General features: G+C 34.9%; 1 protein-coding gene across 5 annotated transcripts in view; it reads right to left on the bottom strand.

Annotated features, from left to right (window-relative positions):
- The window catches only part of PHF14 (PHD finger protein 14), a 154,120-nt gene that overhangs the window by 128,307 nt on the left and 13,759 nt on the right, over positions 1–12,054 (bottom strand). For all 5 annotated transcript variants that reach the window (XR_013999580.1, XM_081147793.1, XM_081147796.1 and 2 more), the window contains 2 exons: positions 9,163–9,307; positions 1,090–1,249 (listed from right to left, as the gene is read on the bottom strand). Coding sequence is in view for 4 of the 5 variants with exons in the window: in XM_081147793.1 (XP_081003919.1) it covers positions 1,090–1,249; positions 9,163–9,307 (305 nt within the window). In the remaining variant the exon portion in view is untranslated. The remainder of the gene's footprint in view (positions 1–1,089; positions 1,250–9,162; positions 9,308–12,054) is intronic.

Genomic DNA, 12,054 nt, shown 5'->3' with positions numbered 1-12,054 from the left:
ATTTCAGTCATCCATCCAAGGTGGGAGTCTCCTGAGGAAAAACATGAAAGATGTCAACACTATTTTGATGACAACTGCTCGCAGGGGATAATCAAGATGGGTATGAATACAATAGTGAAAAGAACAGAGGTCTGTGCCAGTTAACAATTTATTGCCTCAGCTCCAAACCCACCTTTCCACATCTGCTCTGCAAGAAGGGACAGAAGCCCTTCAGCAGGCATTTCTGCTTTACAGTGAGCACGTGCCCAGCTCCCTTAGGGTGCTGGAGGACATTGTGGGAGGAAAGGGCTTCTCCGCAGGGATGGGGGTAGGGAGGAGGGCATCCGCCAGAGCCCTGCCCCGGCCACACGCATCATCCCTCAGTGACCTTGCAGGCCTCGCCTGGAGATCTCTTTTCTGTGGCCCTTGCAACATAGAAACCACATATAGCACCCTGGCTCCCTCTGCAATCTGTGCTCATCCATCTGTACTCGCCAAGAACCACAGATTAGTTCTGGCCAAGGCAAACCAGCAAACGTCTCTACCAACCAATGGCTGCAACTACACCTTCTCCAGCAAGGTCTGAATCCCAGCCTGGGAGAAGGGGGTTATCCTTCCAATCTTTCAGAGTTCTTTTATATGTTATGGTTCCTTTTTTATCATAGCTTACTAATGCTTTAATTTCAAATTCCCCTTTTAAATCACTATGTAGGTTCTGTCTCCTGATATATTCTTGGAGTCAAACCAGATATGGGTTCAAACTGGACCAGCTTGTGGTTTTGAGAAAATTAAAATCACTTAAATGATCTGAGCCTTAGGTGCTACCCCTATAAGATCAGAAACTTTATAACATGTCCTACCATAGGTTTAATATTAGGATTAAATAGGCTAATGGGTATAAAGGCAAATGGAGGTACTCAATAAATGGTCTTTCCTCCTCCCCGCTCTGATCTTTAGCCTACTGTTCATTTACTCAGTGCCAAGAAGATACAAAAATGCAATCCAATGAAAGGAAGTAAAACACAGAAAATCAGAGTAAAAGAACACAGTAGTCAGAAGCAGATACATTATAAAGCAGGCATATTAACCCAAAAGAATTATGACATCAACCTTCCAGCATCTGTCTCCTTGAAAATCCCATCCTGATTGGGACACAGTTCACAGCTGGGGGAAACACCACATTTACAGGCATCACAAAACCATGGTTCAGTGGAGTTTTCAGAAGCTGAACTCATAATAGAGTCACTCTCTCCATCAACTCCATAGCAACCTAAAAAAAGAGAAAAGTATGATTAAGTAATTTATTTTTTTAAACTTACATTTATAAAATCACAAAAGAAAAAGAGAAGGAAAGTAGAGCAAAATTCTGAAAAAATAGTTTATAATGATGATTTTAATGTCAAAACACAAAGATGAAATCATTTTATAAAAAATGCTTTTTCACCTACTATAGTATACGCAATAAAATAAATGACTTTTTAAAATAGTTTTAGACGTACTGGAAAAGCATTAGGAAGTGGAAAATGTACATACAGTTCTTTTAAAAATGTTTAATTGAAAATACTTAAATATGAGTTTTCACTAATAAAATATCAGACTGAGCCTAGGAACTATTGATTAGTAAATATTTTTTTAGCTCCCTTTGTATAGGACATTAAAATATACATAGATGATCACATTCATGTAAAACAAACATACAAACAAAAAAGCCTCAGATCTGATTTTGGAGGTGGCAGCTTAAAACACACTCCATTCAGCCATAAATGTAAAGTAAGTATTAAGAAGGGCTACAGAACATTTGAACACTTCAGACTAGAATCAGACAAGCTGAGTTCCATTCACAAATGGAACCTCTAGCTATATGAGGTATTTTTTTCTTTTTAAACATTGATAATTCTATCTTCTATAAAAATTTATTTATAACTGAAATGAATGAAAATATTCCTCTTCTCATTCACTAATAACTCCTATTCTGAAAGGAGTTAATGTGATAAAAATCTTTAAGATACTCATGAACATACCAAATAAACTTTAGCATAGTACTTTACATTTTAGAGTAGGAATGTTATACTTCAGCTACCTCCCAATTAGCAAAAGCAAGAAGTTTCCTTATTAACTAAAATATACGTCTGAAATTATAAATAATATTTAAGGTTACTATTTGGGTTTTCAGATCTGTGTAAAATATGTATAAAATCAAAAAGATTTTCCCTGGTCTTGAGCTTAAAAAAAGTAGATTAGATGTCAAAGATGTAAGCCAACAGGAAATTCAGGCAGGACAACACTGTTAACATCTTGTTAAGATCAGGTTTCATCATGAAATTTCCTAAAACTCAATTTTGTCTATAAACTCAGCATTGATGAGGCTCTCAGTACCTGACAAACCAACCAAATTCACTAGGAAGTGATGTCACATCTATAATGAATAATTTTTTCTCAGTATAAAGATACCAAGAAGAATGTATTGGCACCAAAAAGTGCTGATGATCATGGAATCCAGTAAAGGGGAATTGGAAAGTTGAGAGATAATTTCACCCAGACTATAAAAAACTATCCTGTTCTAGTGATGAGTTACAATAAAAATCATTCTCTGGTTACAACAGTGATTCCTAAATAACTTTCTTTTTCCTAAATGGTGCTGGACACACACCTTTATATAATCCAATTTCTCTTCTTCTGGAAAGAAAGACATGCCCCTCAAGTTAAAATGTCCTTAGACAAGCAATTTAATGCACCTACAGTTGAAATGGATTACAACTTAATTCTGGTCCAGATGTATGCCCTTGTGATCTTTAGGCTAGGGCATTTTTCTGATCTTCCAACACATGTATTACCTCTCAAGATACATTCGTTGCTTCTACAGATAGCCAAGTATCGACCATCCCAGGACACGGCCCATAAAATGAAGACATTAGATAATCCACTATGAGAAAAATATATAAATAATGATCATCTCTCAAAAGGCTTCACCACTTAAGTAAGTTTATATATCCAATGTAAGGTCATGTGATTGTTTGAACTGACTATACACTAAACAGACAAAAAGGGCCTATATTGGAGGGTGCTTTCTTACAACCACCAAAGATACCCAAATTAAAATGAATAAATAACTATGTAAATAAGTAAATGCTGAGTCAAACAAATCACTCAGAAAGAAAAAAGAACAACATACAACTAGTAAATAATTTTAAAGTACCATTAATTTACTAGATGTCATTAATAGGTCAACAGTCATATGTAAATATTTCATTCATACATTACTACTATTCAATACAGACTATAATTAAAATAATCTAGTAGGCAGAAAACTAAAAGTTGATTTGCAATTATGATTTACATAAGCTGCCTCAAAAACTCCAACAATTACTATCATCATTAAGCTAGTCATGGCTTTATAGTAGTGAAACTTAATATAATGTACAAGTCACATAAAAGAATGCCAAAGAAAAGATTTTAAAGAAACTAGAGTATACCAGATAAGCAAAGTAATCAGAATTCATTAATTTCTTTAATATCATTAAATTGTGGTTGGTAATCTTCATCACTTCTGTTGATACACATAAATTTTTAAAATGAAAAATAAAATTAAAAGGAAATACAGTTTCCTTTTTGGAAGCAGTTATTATTGATTGTCACCCATAAAAGACAATTTTTCAGTAAAGGCAACAGTAAGCAAAACATTGTATTTAAAGAAAAATCATAAAACGAAATAAAAATAGTCAGTCTGCTTTTTCAAAGGATTATGCAATAATGCAAGGGGGAAAAATCTATTTTCTTTACAAAATAATGTTCCCTGTGAAACCAGTTCTTTCATCTGTATTCACACAAAGGCGGCAATTACCAAAATAATAAAGCCCCAAGGGGCTATCCATTTTATTCCTTTCATTCACCAAAGTCAAGGTAAATCACAGCAGTTCACTTTTTTAGAATAAAGCAAAATTTCAATTCTACTTTTTAGAAGAATATATTACACACATAGCAAACATTTGCACAGAGATTTAACCACCTAGGAACAACCTCCAAAATGATTCTGAGAGTCTCTCCTGGAAAATTTCTACTTGTAAGCTAGAAAATTGGTATCATGCAAGCTCAAAAAACATCCAGCAAGTGGATAAGTATCTCTTCTTCAGCTTCATTGCTGCTGAAAAATAACCCATATCATGTAATCACCTTTACAGGGTTCTTCCCTTGCCTTTCACCTGCCACTTTCCCTATATTTCCTCCATACCTATTGGGTTTACTCAGCTCTAGACCAAAGTTATAGCACTTAATATCCACTCGAATCTATTTTAATTAGTGACTAAATACATTTTTAAATCATTTTTCCTTCCATACAAAACAGAATTTAAACTACCATAAAACAGTGTTTGCTCTCTTTTACCTATCTAATTCTGAGTAAGATATGCCAAAAGTGCATCTTCAATGTGATTATGGAAAAAATTTTTTATACAGGTAAATATAAAATAAAAAGTTTATAAACATAAAATCCATTTCAGATGGATTAATCATGTTTTCAAATGAGTAAACACAGAAAGCATGTTTCTATGGCTATCTGATTAGTTAGGATCAACATATAAGTAACACATGCATCCTACACAAATCATAGTTAAGGGAAAATAATATAAAATGTGTTTACAATTGTTTTGAATTATACAAGAGTATGGATAGTCCAAATAAGTGGAAATTTTCCCCATTTAATTTGTCACAAGGGACCAAAAGACCTGCAGTTTTCTATCTTCTGTCTATATAACTGGACAAACTGCATCTCTGAGACTGAATCACCTCATCTGCAGTATGTATTTATATCTATCCTAACTATCTCTAGTATAGAAAGGGAAAAAATAGGAACACAAAGTTGCCATATAAAAACTTAAAACAGTTCTTAGTTATTTAACATCTTATCACTAAACCTCTGATTACAAAATCCACTGAAAGATTTTAAAGTGAGTCATGTTGTTTATGAGAAATGAACTTATACATGTACCTGTCAGAAATATATCCTAAAGCATAAAAGAACCAACTTTATTACCAGTAAACACTCATGCAGATATATTTCTGCATACACTAAGAAATAAAAATGGTCTAGGGCTAGACTAACAGCAGAATGAAAACTAAACAGGAGGAAAACATCGCTCAGCAGACCTGATCTGATTTAATGCCTAGCAACTAAAATTAAGGGTAATTGCTGGCAAGTGCACTACCCAGTGCTCTGCCATATACTGTGACACATACCTGACATTTTTCCTCCGACATGGTGCAATCAGTGCATCAGGACAACTGACAGCACAGTCAGGGGTACCCTAGTATTACAAGTCAGTTACAAGATCTTGTCACAAAGGTGTTTACACTGACAGTCTGGAACCCTTCCATTTCAAAAAACAGGAGATTTATCTACATTTAGATGAAGTGAGTCCTCTGAAAACTAATTAGACAATCATACATTTAAAAAGCAACATCTGGAATACTATCTTTTAGCAAACCCTCAACTTAAAAGTCTCTCTTCATTATGACTGCTTCAGGACTATGTTTAACAAGGAGGAGGCGGAGGAAAAGAATGACACAGGAAACACATCAAAACACTAACTGTGGTGGCCTGGATATTAGGACCAGTAGAAACAAATTTTCTTCTCTCTGTTCTCTATTTCCCACGTTTTATTTAGCATCCATGTATTATATTATGATGCGTAAAATGTTTCTCTCTGAAATAAAGCAGCTGTTTATGTTTAGCTATGAGATCTTTAAGGGAAAGATGCATGGCTGAGTTACAATGTGGAAATCTGCAGGCACCTGAATTTGAAAAAAGCAAACAAACCTTAGCAACACTAGTTTCCTATTACGCTTTAGAAAATTTCCCCTTTCTCTGGATTAATTAATTTTAGATGAAAATTCATGTAAGGACTTAAAAAGTAGTAGAGAAAGATCTACAAATGTGACTGTATAAAAGAGAGCATTCTAAACACTGAAAAATATCACAAAATGAAAAGGTACAGGACAGGATGGAAAATAACTGTAACATACAGCAGGCAAAGGATTAACTATATTTTAAAAAAGAATTCTAATAAGTCAGTGAGAAAAAGACAACCTATTAAGAAATGACTAAGGAAATGTAAAACAAATAACAAAATAAAGTGCAAATGGCTTCTTGGGGAACCTCATCACAGGTTTGACCCAGGAACTGGACCTGGGCAGCTGGGGGCTTCCCACTCCCCTTCAGTTTTGGAATGTGCATTTCCCTGCACTAGAAGCTATCCAAGGCCTTAAGCCTGAGATAGAAATGTGCTGATGAGATTATCTGGACTTGGTACTTGACTGTCCCTAGTTAAGGCTTCTATGTAAGCTTTTGAGATTCTGGCCAGCAGGTGCAAAAAACTCATCTTGTGGCTGCCCATGACACACCTCCCACGTTCTTTGGCTTACTAAACCTGCCACCTACCAATCCGGGTAATCTGCCTTTTCTTCAGTGGCTCCCTGCCCTCCAGCATAAGGGGCCAGTTCTCCTTCTATCTCACTGGCCAGCCACATGTTCCCCAGTCCCAACATCTTACCTACACCCAGACGGCTTAAAGCCAAACTTATACTGTCTACCTGAAAACCTATTCCTCTCTTGGATCACTGCAATGGTCTCCCTAAACCATCTCCCTGATTTCCACCTTAGACCTACTAGACCACTTCAGTCTACTCTCAATCCAACAGTCAGAGTGATCCCTCCAAAATATAAATCAAATCAGATTAATCCTCTGATCAAAACTCATGTATGTCTTCTTATACCCATCACAGTAAAATCTAAAATCAGTACTATGACCTGCAAGGCCTCACCTGGTTTGTCCCAACCTCTATCCTGCCACGAACCAGCTCGCTCACTCAGTTCTAGCCATACCAATCTCTGCCATTATACAAACACTCCAAGTATGTTCCCACTTCACGAATTTACACTCACTACTCTCTCATACTAGAGTGTTCTTCCCCCAAACATTCATAGGGCTTCTCCCTCACATCCTTCAGGTCACTGCTCAAATATCACCTTATTAGACAGGATTTTCTATAAATACTGACCTCTAACTATCTACTCAACCACCCACATCCATAGCATTCCCAATACTCCAATGTCCAGATCACCACCTGATATGTATTTATTATTTTTTCATTGCCAGTCTCTGTTACCAAACATTAAGCTCCATGAAGTCAGCAACTTCTATATTCTGGTTATTTCACATGTGCAAAACCTACAGAATGCCTAGTACATGGAAGGTACTCAACAAACATTACTGAAAAAAATAAGTGAACTAGTAACAGAAAGAGGAGACATTCCCACAGTGAGCCTTAGCAGCAAGCGAGGGCAGCTTCACATGAAGGCAAGAGGATTGGTTAAACAGCACAGGCCCCACAGGTCCCACAAGTCGAGCAGACTCCCAGCTGGGAGGAGGGCTATAATACCAGAAAGGCGGGTAAGGGCAAGGCCACTGAAATGCTGTTTTATGGAAGTCATGGCCCTGATAGAAGAAAAAAAAAAATTAACTGATAGGAAAAAATAATAACTTTACTACTACAGAGAAACCTGAAGACACCTTCTCAACCAAGTAAAGTAACATCCCTGCAACTGGACAAATAAACATTACACTATGTCATACACTGAGAATACAATATAACTTCTATGACATTCCTGCCTAAAGCACATAACCTGAATTTAATAATGAGAAAACATAAATTTAAAAGCCCATAATAAGGATATTATATAAAAGAATTGGCCTTGTATTCTTCAAAAATACCAATGGCATATACAAAAAGGCACAGGATATGTTCTAGATTAAAGGTGACTAAATAGTAAAGACAACTGAATGCAGTCAATGATCCTGGATTTTATTTTGCTAGAATTGACATTATTGGGATGATCGGTAAAATGTGAATACAGTCGGTAGATTAGATGATAGTATTCTATCAGTGCTAATTTGCTGGCTTTGATAATTATGTGCTTAAGAGAATGCCCTTTTTCTTAAGAAATACACATGGGTATTTAGGGGTAGAAGGGCATTATGTCTATAGTTTACTCCTTCAGAGGTCAGAAAAGAAACTGTTATATGAGAGAAGATAAAACAAGTATAGCAAAATGTTACCATCTGTGAAATCTGAGTAAAGAAAATATGGGAATTCTTTGTATTACTCATAACTTTTTTGTAAGTCAGAAATTACATCAAAATAAAAATTTTAAGTAAAAAAAATTATATAACAGCCTGGCCGGGCGTGGCTCAGCAGTTGAGCATTGACCTAGGATCCAGGAGATTGAGATTCGATTCCCGATCAGGGCACATGCCCGGGTTGTGGGCTCAATCCCCAGTCGGGGGTGTGCAGGAGGCAGCAGATCAATGACTTTCTCATTATTGATGTTTTTACCTCTCTCTCTCCCTCCCTCTCCCTTCTTCTCTCTGAAATCAATAAAGATATATTAAATAAATATTTTTAAAAAATTATATAACAAAGAAGGTTCAAAAATTATAATCAGGAAAAATATTTTCAGTATATTACAGTGACTCCTATTTCAGATTTTAGAAGATGACCCCTACATATTCTCCTTTCAAGTTCAAAATTAAAAATAACTCTGAAAGGAGAAAGTGTATAATATCACTATGCTTAGAATGTTACTTTTTAAATACTATAATGCATTCTACTGGACTAACATATTAGACTTTGTCTACATCTAAATTTTATTTAAAAACTAGAATAAATAGTGTCATGAAAGAAAACTATAACACTGACCATCAAAGACTTATTGTGGTGTCCACATAGTAACATTTCTATTTTTATTACTTTAAAACACATTTAGAGTGGTGAGAGGTTGAAGAGGGTAAAGAAGGTCAAATATATGGTGACAGAAACTTTGGGTGATGAGTACACAATGCAATATATAGATGATATATTATAATATACACTTGAAGCCTATATAATCTTATTAACCAATATCACCCCAATAACAATAAAAAATTTAAAACATATTTAAAGTTAACACAATCTGAAAAATAATACCCATCGTACTTGAAGGATTCAGTATGTCTTATATCAACTCAAACATCATGAAATATTACAGGAAAATCTTAGAATAGTACAAATGTGTAAAAGAATTGATTTTACTTTTTTAAATGCAGTGTCAGTCAGCCATTTCTGAAAAGGGAAAAAACAAAACAAAATTACCTTCATGGACTGTAATACCACAATTGTCACACTGAATTATTTCATCAGCGTCTTCGCTATTATCTCCAAGACAAACACAGCAAATCAGAATATGGTCCATTTTTTGAGAACTCCAGTTTTGACTCTTCTCAAGAATCAGCGAGTCCTAATATTAAAACATATAAGAAAATCACGTATTTAAATGAAAAGGTAATTTTCATAAATAAATTCTCACTTAAAATTCTTTTATGGATTTCCATAATTATGCTGCCTTCTCCATTCTTTTAGTAATTTCAGAGCATACTACATTGGAGAAGTACACCTCTGTGTCAAAGGACCCTGCAAGCGCCCTCTAACGGTTCACTTCTCTTCAAGTCCCATGTACTTGCTCCTCTAGGGAATGGAAAAGCAAGCATGCAACCAACAACTCCATGTCTGCTTTGCCACCCTGTGTAGTCTAACCCTTAATCTAGGAGAAAGGAAAAAGTAATCTGTAAGTAATTATTAACCCTATACATTGCTTTAAAATGTATAAAACATTAGGCTCCTGCTCTTTAGAGACTTACAATCCTACCCAGGGAAGACAAGACATGCATATATTAAACAGGAATAAAGCAATTCAAGATAACCTATCAGCAAACCTGTCAGCAACTATGTATGTAATGGCAGTTATAGGCCTACACTCCTGATGTATATAAAGGTAATTCAGGAGTTCCAGGGTCATCCAACTACTGGATGATAGATACATGAGGGCCTACCTAGGTATGTCCATGTATACAGGTACAGAAAACCATCTAAAAAAGGGTCCAGGTTGATTAGTTGCTAGGAGAATCAGAGTACTCATATTAGGTTTATGTCAAGAAATATCTGGTAATAAAGAGCCTAGCTAATTGTAATATAAAAGGAAAAAGATATATTAATAGATAAATATAAAAAGATAAAATTTCAAGAAAGGGAAGAGTTTGCTTCTTTTAATTTAAACCTTCTGCATTATGGATTTAAATTTTAAAGGGTAAGTTAAAAAGATAATAATTCTTGTCATATTTAACAGACTGGGCTTAGTGTTACATAGTAAAAGATGGCACTTAAGTCTATATATTTTCATTTAATAACTTAACCATATTCAGAAAAAAACTAATAAATTAGTTCCATATTATACATTCACTATATTGTTTCATATTAATTTTTATATATTTTTGTTCTCTTAAACTGACCAATATTAAAAGGTAACATTTAGTTATCATTTCAATAGCAGTTTGTGACATCTGAATGAATGACATTTGAATGTCACAATTAATAACAATCAGTATATTTCGTAAACTTGCAATTGATCTGTAGAACAGATCAGAAAAGAGTGCAAAAGTCAACAAGGAGATATGCAATTTCTCTTGAGAATTCTAGTACTTTAAACTTTTATATTTTGCTTCTTTTTGTTATAAATTCAAAGTAGTTTAGGGGCTTTGGACATGGCAAGCAAATAAATGTAAAAAGTTCCTAAAAAGAAAACTCATGTTTTACAGTACTTTGGTACAGTGAGTAAAATAAAAATATGCCCAGATTTTCATCCCATTAGCCATGTTTCACATTTCACTCTAAGTCAATGTTGTTCGGTTTCATTCTCAACTCTCATTTAATAGCTGTTGAACTTGAAGCTGTAGTTTTCTCATCTGTAAAATGGGATGATAAAAGTAATACCTACCTCATGAGGTTATTGTGAGAATTAAAAACATAATGTATGTAAGAATGTTCCTGAGACATACTAGATACTCAATAAATGTTCATTCCCATTCTCCTTTCCTCTATTTCTTGCAGGAGGGTGTAAAGAGAAACATTGAGCTGACCATTTATTACATTTGGGAATCTCCCTTGGAACCACAAAAGAAGTTATAAGCCTCAGTGACCACAGCTACTATAAATATGGTTAAGTCCAAAGTGACTTTTCTCTTAGAATATCACATCTAGGTTTTAAAAAATCACAGACTAGGGAAAGACCTAATAACCAGAGTTTCATGACTGAGAGGATACTCGTATTTATGGGCTGTGACAGTATTTATCTGGTGGAATTACAACAATTAATCAGCCCTTGAAAAAGGTTTATCCATATGGGAAACAAGAAAATTTCAATGGATCAGAAAAAGTAACAGGTAGCTAATTCCAGTATTTTCCTAATTGTCTATTTTGCTCAGGAAAACAGTAAGTGGCTAAATTATATCTCTGCACCAATTTCTCTCCTATACATATTATCATTTAGAGGCAGAGATAACAAAGTTAACTGGTGTCTCTGGCCCTGTGTTCCCCATCATTAGAAACTCTTACTAGAAATGTAATGCAAAGAGAGACAAATGGGGGGAAAATAGCACCCTGTAATAATAATGCACAATCCAGTGGTTCACAGGCAGTGCTTCAATGGGAAAATCTGAGTAACACAGTCTCTTAAAAAATTATGCTCTATGCCCCGCCAAGCGTGGCTCAGCGGTTGAGCATCGACCTGGGATCCAGGCGATCAGGGTTCGATTCCTGGTCAGGGCACATGCCCGGGTTGCGGGCTCGATCAATGACTCTCTCATCATTGATGTTTCTATCTCTCTCTCTCCCTCTCCTTTCCTCTCTCTGAAATCAATAAGGATATATTTAAAAAAAAAAAAAATTATGCTCTAAGTTGTCTTTAAGAGATCAAACATAGATTTTAGCACACTTATAATCAGAATATAAAAGCCAACTTAATTAGTTTTCATTAACATACTTCTAACGCTGTATATATAATTTTTCAAGTTTCTGGAGAAGACAGTTTTCACCACAAAATCTATTTGAAAATATGATTTTTACATAAAAATAGAAATTGGGAAAGTTGGTTTTGAATGGCATGAGAGTATCACTTAGAATATAACTTTAATATTATGGAATAATTTAAAG

The sequence above is a fragment of the Miniopterus schreibersii genome, assembly GCF_964146895.1.
Source record: "Miniopterus schreibersii genome assembly, chromosome: 9".
Classification (NCBI taxonomy): domain Eukaryota; kingdom Metazoa; phylum Chordata; class Mammalia; order Chiroptera; family Miniopteridae; genus Miniopterus; species Miniopterus schreibersii.
Note: the sequence above shows the minus strand (reverse complement) of the source record. Positions and strands in the feature narration are given on the sequence as shown.